Here is a 14,020-nt window from a genome sequence, read left to right on the forward strand (position 1 = left end):
TGTGTGTGTGTGTGTGTGTGTGTGTGTGTGTGTGTGTGTGTGTGTGTTGGGGGGAGGGGGGAGGTCCGGCGCGCCGAGCCAGTAATCTGAGCTCTTGATTATCCAGATTCGGATCAAACGGGGCGGCGGCGGCCGACCCCCTCCTGGGAATGATTAGATGATTAATGTAATGCTGTTTGAAGGGTCTCTGTTTTCTCTCTTAATTTGGGTCATTACTTAGGAAGCAAGCGTGAGATCATTTCATCAGCGTGCTCGGCGGCGGAGATAGCTATTCAGAAAATGGGCTAACTGCGCGGTAATCAGGGCGCTGGAGGCGGCGGCGGCGAGCTCCCAGAGTCCGGGTGCGCCCTCCCGCGGCAGGGCGCACAGCACCCGGAGGCTGGCCCCAGATCAACAGCAGCGGCCAGGGAGCCCCAGAGCTCCGGCTGGGCTGGGGACCCTTGGCCTCCAGCTTCTGTCTCCCGGAAAAACTGGGAGGAAGAGTCTCCCCGCCCCCGCCCCAGAGGTCGCCCAGAAAAGGGAACATGCCCAGAGGCTCCCCGGCGGGGCACTGCCCTGGCCATTTGCCCTCGCGCGGCAAGGCGATTTGCTGAAAGATGCACCTAAACCAGCTCTCCTACACCCAGACACTTTTAACCCCTCCTTTTTCTTTTTTTTTTTTAATTTTCTCACCCAAATAAGGCAACACCCAGAATCCCAAGCGTCGGAAGAGTCACCAAAGAAAAACTTGGCACCACGTGTAGGCCGATGTAGACCTTTGCTCCCTCGCTCCCGGTGTGTATGGGGTGGGGGGCTCTTAATATGCAGGCGCCGCAGGAACCCCGGTTTGGCTTCACCCTGGTCCCAGCGCCCCAAAGGAAGTCGCATTTGGGCAGGGAAATGCTATAAACGCCTATTTCCTTCTCATTCTTTGGGGTTGCCGAGCTGACCCGGCGGCGGAGGGGGGGGGAAGAAAACGAGCACGAGTGATTCTGTTTATTGTGTTAGACATGTATATATTCCGAGTTCGCTTGTACAGGAGGATTTACATGGCTGTATAAAGATGGCTGGGGGCGCCGCGCTCTTCCGGGGCGTTCACGTGACAGGCTGGGGTGAAAACCCGCCGCCCGAGGAGAAGCGGAGGCCTGGAAGGAAATGCGTTTCAGCGCACTGGGTTTAAATAAGTTTCCCGAATACACAAAGGTGGGAGCCACGCGTTTGCTGCCAGTCATCGAGGAAACGTTTAGCTTTCCAAAAAATATGCTGGTTTCGATAAATAGATTTTAGCCTCTCTGCTATAGTTTTTTTTTTTTTAATTTTCTTTGAATTTTAGAAATAAGTTTATACGTGTGATCTGTTTTGGGGCTGGATGGGGCTGGAAGGGAGGGCGAGGCAGTAGCTCTCAGCTCTGCACTGTCCGAGTAAGGTCCTTTGTGGAGGGCGCAGTAGGCCCCACGCTGTCGTGGAGTTTGCGCACGTGTTTCTTTAAGTCAAAGTTTCTGCAAAACCCTTTGCCGCAAGTGGCGCACGTGAAAGGCTTCTTGTCGTTGTGGGTGTGCATGTGGAAGGTCAGGTTGTAGACCTGGTGGAAGGCCTTGTTGCAGATGGTGCATTTGTACTGCTTCTCGCCGCTGTGGGTCAGCTTGTGGTTCTTGTAGTTCCCTACGGGAGACCAAAAACAAAAAAGGAGGGCGGGGGGAATGAAGTAGGACGCCCCCGCCACCCCCCGAGCGTCCCGGGGTTGGCTCAGGTGCCCGCGCAAAGAAGGCGACGCTTGGCTAGGCGGGCGCGACCTCTCCGAGTGAAGAAGTTGTCAAACTTCGTCTGCGTCAAGCCGAAGGCTCTCACGGCAGGATGGAGGGCCGAGTCCCCGCGTGGCCGCCCCGCGCCCCTGCCCCGCCCGGTGCACAGGCCCCGCGCAGCGTCCCTCCCGCTGTGCTGGGCTGGCGGGGAAACTTTTGCACAACCCAGAGACGCACCGGGTCCTCCTCCCCGCGGCTGCCTCGCTGGAAGAAATTCGCACGAACCCGGGCTTCGTCCCTCAGTTTCTGTTTATCTTCTCATTTTAAAAGTTACTCCCTCTGGTCCACCGCCCCCCCCTCCCCAGCTACCACCTGGAGATCCAAAAGTGCCTTGGAAAACCCAAGGTGGGCGCGCCCGGCCTGGAGGTGTTGGGGACAGGAATGGTTTCCCCCAGTCTTGTTATTCCCAGGAGGTGGAGTTTGCCTCGATTTTTTTTTTTTTCATCTGAAAGGGGTGTCCCGGCTACAAAGACAAGCTTTTTCTATAGGGCAATAGCCTCTCTTTCTCCTACTTCCTTTCCCTCGGCCCCTTTCTTTCTTCCCACCTCCCAAACTCGGAGTCTCCCCGTGCAACCAGCCTGACTCCAGCGAGGTTTACTAACCCGGCCCGAGGAGCTCCCACCCAAACCCGTCACAACCCGATTCCAAAGAAATGCTGCGCCCGAGCTTGCAGCTCTCACGCTCCCTCTCTGCGGATCCTTCTTTGCCTTCCCGCTCGCAGCGACCCGCCGAGTCCCGAGGTGAGAGGTGAGGAGAGGGCCTCGCCCCGCACATTACCTTTTTGGTGAAAGCCTTTGCCGCAAAATTCGCAGACGAAGGGCTTGTAGCCCGCGTGGATGCGGATGTGCGTGTTGAGCGTGGAACTGCGGTTGAAGGCTTTGCCGCACTGGTTGCATTTATGCGGCTTTTCCTGCGGAAAGGGGCGCGCGCACAGTAAGGCCAAGGCCCCGGCCAGGAGAGGCCACCTCAGGGGCCCCTTGAAGGGGTACCTTGAAGGGATACGGGGCCCCCGGGAGGGATAAGGGGAACCCTTGCCACCGTCGCTCAGGCGCGGGGTGTTGCGCGCGGGCCGACCTGGACCCGGGGGCCACGTACCTGGGTGTGGATAATTTTGTGTCTGCAGAGCGTGCTGGCCTGGCGGAAGCCTTTGCCGCAGACTTTGCACACGAACGGTCTGGCTCCGGTGTGGACCGGCATGTGGCGGGTGAGGTTATAGTGCGCATTAAACACCTATATGGAAGGACACGAGGGGGCCTTGTGGTGTGTCCGGCCGAGAGAGGCTAGAATCAAACTGGGGAGGCCACAGCCTACACCCCCCAACCAACAGTCCCTTCAGAAACCAGAGCCCTTTTCATTTCGCAAAGCGCTTCCCAGCCCACTGCGCACGCCAGTCCCGTGTGGCCGCTGACAACGACATCCCCATTTTACAGAATGGGAAACTGAGGCCCAATAGGCCCCCAGTGTGAGTAGTAGGTAGCTACTGGGGAGCTCCTGAACTTGAGAAAAGGGCGGTCCAGGCTGCCTCAGGGAAGCAGCTGTCCCTGCTCATCCCTCCCATCCCCCGCGGACCCGGGGCCTCACCTTGCCGCACACCTCGCAGGTGAAGTTTTTGGGCTTGCCGTCCGCAGAGCCCCCAGGCAGCTTGCTGTGGCCCTTGACGCCACCGCGCTCGGCGGTTAGAGCCGAGTTCTCCTTCAGCACCTGCTCCAGCGGCGCGGGCAAGCGTTCCTTATGGGCATAGGGGGCCGGATGGGGGAACTTGTCCGCGGCCAGGCCGGCCAACTTGGCATTCTCCAGCAAAAAGAGCTTGGGGTGCGCAGCCAGGGCGGCGGGGGCCTGTGCATTGAGGAGGCCGGATGGGAAGAGGTGGCCTCCGAGGAGCTCAGACGGCGGGTACGCGGCAGAGTCCAGGTAGTTGAAGTAGTAGAGCGAGCCGCTGGCCGGCAGCCCCACCGCCTGGTTGATGACCTGCGGCTTGATGACCCTGCCCGCCGGCAGCGCAGACGGCGCCAGGCCCAGATCGGCCTTGCAGCACACGCCACAGTTGGTTTTGCACAAGCCGCTGGCGCCGCACACCGGGGCCCCCCCGCCACCGCCGCCACCGCCGCCGCCGCCGCCTCCTCCTCCTCCACCGCCGCCCGCCCGGAGGCTGCTTTTCCAGAGCTCGGAGTAACTGAGCAGCGTCTTGGACGGCACCTCGTAGCCTAGGGGCTGGAGGGGGATCATACAGGGCAGCGGCGAGCAGAGGTTGAGCAATTTCTTGCCCTGGCCGCCATCTGCCTCCAGCGTCCCCGGCCGGGGCTCAAAGGGCGCACGGGGCTCCGACGTCTTAGCCATGATGCGCTCGATGGAGAAGGCCAGCGTCTTGGAAGTGGCCGGCGACGCTCCAGCGCGCGGGCAGGCCGGGGGCACCATGGTCTCCAGGGAAGCCGAGCTGGCCATGGCGCGCTGAGCCGAGCCTTGCCGCGCCGGACTGGGCCAGGGCGCAGCCTCTCTCCTCCTAAGTCTGCATTCCGGAAAAGGCAGGGAGGGAAACCGCAATTTAATAAGCACCTTGTCGGGTCCAGGTCACCCATTTGCATTCAAATGAACAGGGGCAGAACAAAGTGCACCCAAGGGTACCAAATTACCGCCCATTAACCCGGCGCGCAAAGGAACCCACCAGCCCCTGCCCTAAGACTTTGAAAGGGGGAAGAAGGGGGAGGGTTTACAAAGGAAAAGGAGAGAGAGAAAAAAAGAAAGAAAGAAAAGAGCCTCAAATTAACCCCCCCTGAGCCGTTCCCTGGACCCTGGCCTCCGCCACGCGTGCGGGGAGCTGGACAGTGAAGGGGCAAAGTTAAAGAGGACCAGGAGAGCCACCTCGCATTTACCTCTTTCCCCCACCGCCAAGGAGATGCGTTCCGAGCCATGCAGCGTGTCTCCTCTGTCACATTTTGATGGCAAACATCTTCCCCTCCGCGTGAGATCACTGTCTTTTACATTCAGCTGACATCACATGAAGTCACTTGAAGTGGAATGACATGGGCGGCGGCGCGGCTCCCGTAGCGGCCCCTGTGTTCCCCCGCGCCTGCCGGCCGCCGCCGCCACCGCCCCTCAAACTTTAAAAGGAGGCAACTGGCGCCCGCGCTCCCCTCGGGAAAGTGCGAGCGGTTCGCGAATCGGGAAGGAGGGAAGAGACGGGAGGGGGAGGGGGAGGAATCGTGATGGTTTTGCCGGTGGAAAGAAGGTGGGGGGAGCCCAAACCCAGGCAGAGTTCCGTGCGTGATTCACAACTTTGGGGGCCTATAGGTTTGAGGGACGCGGGGAGGGCAGAGGGTCCTGCACGCGCCGCCCCAAAGGGCCCCTGGGTGTCCGTCTAGTCGCTGAACTATCCCTTAGCCCTCTGCAGCCGAGCTGGGCATCGTGCTAATAAACTGCCATTTAGCCACGGAGCCGGCGCCAGCCCCGAACACGCGCAAATGATAATTACCTCATTAGGATGTGGCGCATGGACGCGGGCGCCGCGTTTGGAGGGGGGAAACTTGTTAATGGGGAAATATTAATTTATGCAAAAACAACGAGCTCGCCTTGGCCGGCGTCGGGGGTCGGGAGAGAGCTCCCGCCGCCTAAGGACGACCCCGTAGCGTCCGGAAGAGCAAGGCCGCGCGCCCAGATCCCGGGGGCCTCAGCGCCCGGCGGGTGCGCCTCCCCCTCTCTGGCCGACTCCCCGCCTGCGGCTGGGGGAGACTGCACAGCAAGCTGGAGGACTGTTTGAGATCCTAATCGATCAGAATCGCTGATTTGTGATCGGGTTTCTGAGGCAAAGCTGGGCTCCGCGGCTGGTTTAGGGCTGCGTGCGGGGAGGATTCGGAGGGCAGCTCTCCCGGCTGATGGGTACTTACTGTTTGTATAATTGAGAAGGTCCAATCTCCACCTGTTTAAGGAGCAGATTGAAACAGCAGAACCTCCCCTGGATCCTATTAAAACGTTTTTCCTCCTAAGGCCATTCAGTCGAACCAATTTTCCGAAGTGATTCATAGAGCTGAATTCTGCCAAGGCAGCTCTTTCACTTTTAGCCACTAAAGCACCGCGTGGAACCGGGTTTTGTGTTTTTCTAAAATAAAGAGAAGGATTATCAGAGGGGAAAGGGAGGGGGCTTGAAGGGGGGCGGGCAGAGACTTAGTGTGGCCAGAGGTACAAGCGGAGGGAAGAAAAGGCCCTTTTCTAGACAGGCCCCAAGTAAGTTCGGAGGAATTCAGCGTTTTGTGCCTGGCGCACAAAAGCAGCGCGCTCCACGCTCGGTTTGGAGGGGCTGAATTCATCTGTTTGCAGACCATTCCACCTGCGTATCACAACAAACTGCTCAAAGACGCTCCAACACTTTCAACAGGCCGGGCGCTCTTGGCGACAACAAAAGTGGTCGAGGCTGAGGGTTCTTGTGGGGGTGGTGGTGGGGGGACGGCCAGCCAGGGAGAGAGCGAGAGAATTAGGTTTAGGGAGGAGGAAGGGGGGTGCAGGGGTTTTTAAAAACTTTTGGACGGTTTTGTTTGCGCGACAATTATATCTTGCCAGCCGGCTTTTGCAAGACCAGGAGCTTTGTAGCCGCAACCACAGTTTAAGAGGATTACGGTGGGTATAATATGAGCAAACAGGGTTGAGGGTTTGATAGTGAATTTTATCTCCAAAGATACACGATCTTGTGGACCCCGAGAAAATGGCACTGGAAGCAAACCCTTTCCTTTTTCACTCAGGAACAGGTCTTGAGGAACTGAGTATCCTGCCCGAGGCCTCTCAGCTGCAAAACATCCCAGAAAAGCATCAGGGAGAGAATGGGAAAGGTCTAGTTGTAACTGAAGGCAAAGCGCTCCTTTTCCCTTCAGAACTTCTCTCTACTACCCACTCCCCCGCTGCCGTGCAATTTCAGACCCGATATTGACCTGGCAGGTGAGGGAAAGGACCAGTGTACTTGGAAAGCAAGGGGAGGGAACAAAGAGAGGTCTCCGAGGGAAAGTGGCCTGGAGGGTGACATCCTTGGGTGGATTTTCTCACCCTGCCTAGCTGGGAAACTGCCTCTACTGCCCCAAAATTCAGCAGGCATGAGTCTGTCCCCCTAAAACCCTTCTCCTCCAACTTCCAGATTTCGAAGCTAGAAAGAAGCTTGCTCATCTGAAAAAAAATATTTCCATATACAGCCCATTGAATTTAGATGTTCAGAGAGGCGGAATTCCAGACCCAGTGTACCCCCATCCCCATGTTAATGTGAAAACAACACAGAGGAACCCCCCCCACACACACACGCTACCGCCACCAAACATGAAACAAACCAACAACTCACCCCGACATTGAAATAGTATCAATACACCCGCAGGGGCTCAAAACCCGAATTTCTATCCCGACTTTCCTGTGTGTCTCGTTCAGTCACCGGCACTGCACCCCAACCCCCTTTCCAAATTGGGTAATTGTTGATCTCGGCAGCACGAAAGATCTGCTGGTTTGAAAGCTCCATCAGGCTGAAAGGCTTCCAGAGGCTTTCCGTGAACCTGTCTGGCCATCCCTAGCGCTTTTTGTAACTGCATAAGCCGTCCCGCTCTCCCCCGCATCACAAAGGAGTGCTACCTCCACAGAAAGAAAACATTTGGGTAAAAACAAGTTGCCCCTAATGTGCCTCTCTTTCCAAATGTTGGGTGAATACACTGGCTTTTATAAAAGTATTTAATTAGCTTCCACAAACTTCTCCTTCCCTTGCCCGCAGATTATATTGAAGTGGAGGGTTGGAGACTATTTTACACCTTGCCACTCACATGTTAATTAATCTCTATCTAACCCTAATTGCAGTTTATTCAAGCACCGCTCAACAGCTCACCCACACAATAAACACTGATCCTACTTTTATACATATTACTTCACGTTAACACATTGAGTAATTAACTCCAGTACCAACTAATAGTGCAAACAAATATTTTCTGTAAACGAGATGATTTCAGGCAGAATAAAAGAGGACTAGGGAAACGTGGCGCTTGGTGGAGGGAGTGCTGAGATTTCCGTTCGCTGCCCCCCAACCCTTCGAATTCATTCTCATTTGCAGCATTTTTTTTTTTTGAGGCTGAAATGTTAACAAAACAAAACAAAACAAAGAGGAACAACCATAGGAATGAAAATTGGACAATTTTATGAAGTTGATGGCAGTGTTCCGCGAGATGAGGGGTCACTTTTTTCTACCTACACATTTTCAGTGATGGGGGGGGTCCAAAATAACGCCACGTGAAGGGCAGCAGGAGGCTCCAGGGATAAGCAGATGTTTCCGGGATGTGACTCCTCCTTCGCTCAAGTTTTCCAAAGCTTCCCGCGCTAAAGAAGTCCTGTCCTTCAAAGCAATGGTTAGAAGTGGCCCAAGACGGTGGTGATAAATGAGAGGTCCCATCTGTCTCCCCAGTCCTGACTGGTACAAAAGCTCCACTTTGGAGGTGCAAGTGCCTTGGGTGGGCACCCGGACAAAGCAAGCCACCTCACGCGGAGGCACGCGGTCTTGGCCCAGGCGAGGCCCACTAGGCCTCAGCTCGCGCTCCGCCCCAGGGGCCGCATTTCGAGCTGCCCTCCTATACGCAGGCCCACGGCGGACGGTCAGCCTCACCTGAACCGTGCGGCCGGCGGCCTACTACTCTGGGCCTGCCAGGCCTGGACCCACCGTGGGGGTCTTCCTCCACCCTGAGGCCTCAGCCCCGGGCCCCTCTCCTTCCGGCGCCTCAGCCCAAAGCCAGACGCTTTCCCCTCGGCCCGTCTGGCCCACGCGTGGTCCTCAACACCTCGGCCCGGGTAGAGAACCACGGCCAGAGTTAAGCCTGACGCCCCTCGGAGGCCTGTGCTCGTCCCCACGCTGCAGAGCGGGGTGCCAAGGCCGGGCGCTTCTGCGGCTCCGCTGGGCCTGACCGACGCCGCGACCTCGGGGATCTGCGGCTGTGGGACGCCGCACCCGTGCCAAGCCGCTCGCACACCACTGATTGGGGATCCAGGCTCAACCCCAAGGCCTGGAGCGCAATGTTTTAATTGAAATCGCAGGTTTAAGCCCAGCTGGCGGCTGTCTATTGGTTTTGCAAGGGCTTCTCTTGTGGGAAGCATATTAAATATGACTGGCGCTGCTAGAGGCTCCGCTCTCCTCCTGCCCCCTCCCTCTGGCCTTTCTGTGGTCACTAACCCGAACACTGTAATGATGACTTTTGTTTCAATTTTTTGTTGTTGTTTAATGCCAGAAGTCGCCCTCACTTTAGGACAAATTACTTAGCAGACGCCTTCCCGGGGTGGAGACAACCTCAGAGGAAAATCCCTTTCTTGAGCAAAAGCTCACACTTTGCACCACTGCCGGCCTCCCGGAGGAGAAAGGCAAGCGTTTCTACCGCAGGAGAGGTGTTGCACTTCCGGCTCTGGTCGCTTGCATCCATTGGTTCTAGATGACAAGAAGCACTATTATTTTAAATATTATTATGATTTTCTCACCTGAGCCTTAGGTTGCAATACTTAATACATCCCGCCATCTCCCCAGGGAGCTGAGCAGCTCGGGGGCCCACGGCGGGCTCGAGGCTGCTGGGCTTAGGCAAACCCCCACCGGGCAGATTTGATGTTTTCTCCCCGCTCCTCCGTAACTTGTTGGGAAAACAAAACAAAAACCCCAAATCAAACTTCACGGGTGAAGCACTCTCCCTCTCTCCCTCCCTCCCTCCCTCCCTTTCTGACTTCTTTCTAAAGGGATATTTAGGATCTGATTTACATGGTGCCACGCTTAACCGCTGAAAATAGATTAACTTCTGAAGAGAAATTTTTCTGCGATCCTCTTTTTTTTTTTTTTCCCACCCCCCCAGGAAGCATTTTATTGAAAACATTCGGGCCGGCTTGCCAGGAGCGAGCTTGTCCAAGGCTCAGGGGCCTCCGCCTTCGGTGCGCGCGGTTTGCAGGATTAGTGCGGCCAGGAGACAAAGAGCCCCAGATACCCCGGCCTCGGCTGGCCGGGCGCGCCCGGAGAGCTCCGGGGCTCCGGATACCCGCACGGAGCGCGCGAGCACAGTCTCGGGCCCGGGCCTCCAGGGACAGATGGGCCAGAGCCGTCTGCATCTGCCCGCGTCCTCAGGGAGGCTGCGGCGCCCACAGCCTCGGTGGCCGAGCGCCTGTCCCACTGCACCCGGCGGCGGTTTTGCAACACCCGTTGCATTCGGGGACTAGTTTGCAAATCTCAGTGCACCCACGGACTGCTTTTCACCCTTGAACACGAGAGGCGCTTATAAGCCAAGGGCGGCCGGCTTTGCAGCCAAGAGGAGAGTCAGGCGGTGGTACAAACCTATCATGATTTCCAGAATCCTCCCAACCCCCTCTGCCATCACATCAGAGGACATTAGATACGTATTTGGAAATCTGGAAATACGCGCTCCTAGGCCAGAGGGATTCTCCCCAAAGAGCAGATCTGCAGTCTCTACCCACTCAAGTTTAGTGAGCTCTTCTCTCTGACTACTGGATGCATATATAGTCACAAATTAAATACAGGTTTAAATATGTATGTAATTAAGTATACATATTTAAATACATATATATGCGTTATGTATGCGCATTTTGTATATATGTGTGTACATGTATATATATTCACTGCTATCGACAACCCTTCACTTAGAAATGCCATTTAATTAGGAATCTGATCCAATACCCTCGCGCAGCAATTTGTCAGCGGCCGTGTCATTTTGCGAGGCGCAGTGGGGACGGCAGGCGCCTCACGCAAATGTGTTTTCCTCTTGCGATGCTGTTTTGGTGTGCAACCCAGAGGAAACAATCATTTATGAAGAAAAATTGATATTACACACACATACATATATATACACATACATGTGTGTAATATATACATATTGTGTGTGCATACATGTGTGTGTATACACACACGCACACACACACACATATATATGAAATTAAAAGGCATTTTGGTGAGTGACTGGCCCTGCCTAATTCGGGTGTTGAAGATTTCTGACTTCCTGGGAAGACTGCTTAGGATCCTCCCCGTTATTTAACTTGGCAGCTAGTTAAACTCCGCGGTGGAGCCTGCTCAAAGGTATTAGTGTTAAGTGCTGAGAGCTGGAGTTAAGCCGGCAGGGAAAAGGAAGGACTGGAAGGGGCAAAGGGGTGAGAGGAACTGATTTCAGATTTGTCCAAACTTCTGGAAATTTGCCGGGCAGCATAGGTCTGTGTTGGCTGGTCTGTTGGTTAAGAACCTGAAATGCTATGATCACTTTTGAAGCGAATCCTCCATTCTCTCCTTTGGTGGGTGGTTTGGTTTGGTTTGGCTTTGATAGGCACTTCCCAGATGTGCGGGCAAAAAGTTCTTTCCAGCCTGGGTTTCTTGAGGTCTATACTGTTCAGCTGAATCCCATCTTCTCCAGTCCTGGGTCAAGATTTCGGTCTGAGTGCTCCACCCTGGTAGTCTGTAGACTGACTTCGGTAAAGACAAAATGGCAACTGCAAGGATGTTGAGTAGAGCTCCATCAAGAATGAATCAGCCTCTTGCTGCTTCTCTTGCTGTCTCCCTGACACACAGACCCTCTCTTTGGGGATTAAGCTAGGGTAGCAATCAGTAGGTGATTACTTATTATTGAGGGCCCATTACATGCCAGACACAATACTGAGTTAATACCCACTCTCCTTAGTTCTCACTTCTTCCTGTGAAGTATATAGTCATATGCCCATTATACAGATTTGAAAATTGAGGCTCTTGGAGGCTAGATAACATGTCCAAGGTCACATAACTGGGAAGAGTTTGTTTTCAGAACCTGTACTTGTAGCCACCATACTAAAAACCCAGAGCTAAACAACTAGCCTGAATGGCTGGCAGGGTATAAATTGGGACACTTTGAGAACCTGGTTGGCAGTATCTACCAAAGCTGAATATTTGCATTCCTTAGGACCCAGCAATTCCACTCCTAAAAATATACTCAACAGCAATGTGTTCCTATGTTCACTCAAAGATGTGGACTGGAATGTTCATAGCAGTGCTATTGGTAATAGTCTTAAACTGGAAATTGAATAACGATCAAGTGTGGAACTCATAAATAAATAAATAGTGGCATGTTCACAAAATGAAATACTATATACATCAATAAGAAGCAACAAACCACTGCTACACTAAATAGCACCAGTGAATATCATAAACAATACTGAACAAAAACAGATCCAAAAGACTACATATTGCATGATTCCATTTTTAAAAGTTCAAAAATAGGCAAAATTGGGGATATAAGGTGGGGGGGTTCTGAGGTGTTAGTAAGGGTTTATTCCTGATTTGGGTTTTAATTTGTGGATATTTATCAAGCTGTGTATACTTATTATTTGAATATTTTTTATGTATTTCTTATACTTCTATATATCTTTTAAATATACTTATTTGGTCACATTTCTATGTATCTATTATAATATCTCTATATCTGTTAAATAAGTGAATAATTAGCATTAAGTTGTCTGATTTGCCCCCCTTCCGCAGAACCCCAAAGACACAATGCTCACCTGCCTCTTGAGTAATGCTCCTTGAATTTCTTCCTCTAGACCAGACAATCCCATTAGTTAACTGACCTCTCATATAGACTTTTAAAAACAAGCTGCTTCCAAACTCCTAACACAGTTGTCTTTGGAGCCTGGGCCATTAATCCAACTTCCCAGGGAACCTGCAATGGGCTCAAGAATGTTTGGCTTAATCAGGGGATTTTACTTGAAGCATTTTTCTCACCCAAGACCTCAGAGGAAGGATGGCAGCTTTGACCTTGGACCTGTACTCTTTGCCCAGGGCACCAGGTGAAGAATGTCAGGCCAGGAACGGCCTCAAACTTTCCAGAGACACAGTCTGGCAAGTTGCCTTGGGAGGTGGAAGATCTGGTTGAAGGCAGGAGGGTGAGGTACGGGATGATGGTAGGAATTGGCATTAATAGAAAGCCCTGGCAAGTCTTTAGAGCTCAACTTACTGGGTCTTGGCCCTAGACAAGACCAGGGGGAAAAAGACCAAATCTTGGCTCTCTGGTAAGTGACCCAGTTAGCAGAACTAGCGGTTTTACTCTGGGAGAGGGTGGCAAAGTTTATTTTAGCAGGAAAAAGCCTTGGGATACAGAAATCAAACCAAATACTTGACAATCCCTTTGTGCAAATCTCTGGTGAATTCTGCCAGTGGCACTGGTTAGAAATCTGATCTCAGCACTTTAGGAAAGATACCAAGAACCTACAACTAAAGCAATTAAGGGAGGAGTGAGGAGGTAAGAACTGGTGCTCTAATTTAGATAGACTAAAAATAATTCTCTCGTCCTGAAAGAGTGAGAGGAGATAAGACCCAAGGTGATATAATTAATTCATTATTTAGCCAGCACACCTATCTTGAGATTTTCTATATTGAGCACCATCTAGATGCCAGGGATATAGTGCTTACCGATATAGACACGATCCCTGCCCGGCTGCAGCTTACATTCCTTCACTCAGCCAATAGGCATGCATCAGTACCTTCTGTAAACCAGGCTTTGTGCCCAGACATGGAGGATGGCTAATGGGTGTGACTAGGTTTGGTCCAAGATTCTCAAAGAGGGCAGTTAGAGGGGAAAAAGTAAGAAACAAAAGCATATCCAAAGAACTCCCCGACAGGGAAGTTAGAAAATTTAAGAAACTTCCCGCCCCAACAGAGGTGGCAGGCTGAACTAATAAAGAACAGGTTTCTGGAGGCATCTGTGATGGGTGGGTAAACTTCCCCTTTGGCAGCTTGCTGCCTGGTGATTTTTCTAGATATAGGATTCTGGTCTGGGTGGACTTGGGTCTCCCTGGAGCATGCTCTTATGGGACAGTATGGAACTCCTTCCTGGGTTTTGTAGGGCTGAGTGTCTTTGTGGCACTGTGGGTTCTAGAATCAGATCAAGTTAGAAGCCTGGCTAATCAGTCAGCTGTGTGTCAACAGGCAGTTTAGAAAAACTCTCTGCAAGCCGGAGTTGCCCAGTTTTGACAGGAGATGGACATCTACTTGGGCACAAGGTGGCGAGGACTAAATGAGAAGATGCACGAAGCTCAAGCAGCCGTGACTGGCCAAGGGAAAGCACTCCATGTGTGTTTGCTATTGTTATTACAAGAGCTATTGTTATACATAAACATGGTCCTTCAGTCTGCCTGGAGGAGGAGGAAGAGGGCAAAAACATTACTTTCTTTTTTTTTAATATTTTATTTTTAAGTAATCTCTACACCCGTGATGGGACTCGAACTCACAACTCTGA

General features: G+C 52.9%; 1 protein-coding gene across 3 annotated transcripts; it reads right to left on the minus strand.

The window, feature by feature from the left end:
* Positions 1-968: 968 nt before the first annotated feature.
* FEZF2 (FEZ family zinc finger 2) lies at positions 969-5,730 on the minus strand. 3 transcript variants are annotated; one of them, XM_073901768.1, is made up of 6 exons: positions 5,663-5,730; positions 4,652-4,785; positions 3,363-4,287; positions 2,877-3,011; positions 2,559-2,691; positions 969-1,641 (listed from the first exon to the last, which is right to left on the minus strand). In XM_073901768.1, the coding sequence occupies exons 3-6, from the start codon at positions 4,221-4,223 to the stop codon at positions 1,382-1,384; spliced, it is 1,389 nt and encodes a 462-aa protein (XP_073757869.1). In that variant the 5' UTR covers positions 4,224-4,287; positions 4,652-4,785; positions 5,663-5,730; the 3' UTR covers positions 969-1,381. The 3 variants fall into 3 exon arrangements, with proteins under 3 accessions (XP_073757869.1, XP_025741501.1, XP_073757870.1); XM_025885716.2 differs by lacking the exon at positions 5,663-5,730 and having other exon boundaries at positions 4,652-5,030; XM_073901769.1 differs by lacking the exons at positions 2,877-3,011; positions 5,663-5,730 and having other exon boundaries at positions 4,652-5,033.
* Positions 5,731-14,020: the final 8,290 nt, after the last annotated feature.

This window comes from Callorhinus ursinus, unplaced genomic scaffold (assembly GCF_003265705.2).
Source record: "Callorhinus ursinus isolate GAN/ISIS: 27379988/994484 unplaced genomic scaffold, GSC_fseal_2.0 scaffold15, whole genome shotgun sequence".
In the NCBI taxonomy this organism is placed as follows: domain Eukaryota; kingdom Metazoa; phylum Chordata; class Mammalia; order Carnivora; family Otariidae; genus Callorhinus; species Callorhinus ursinus.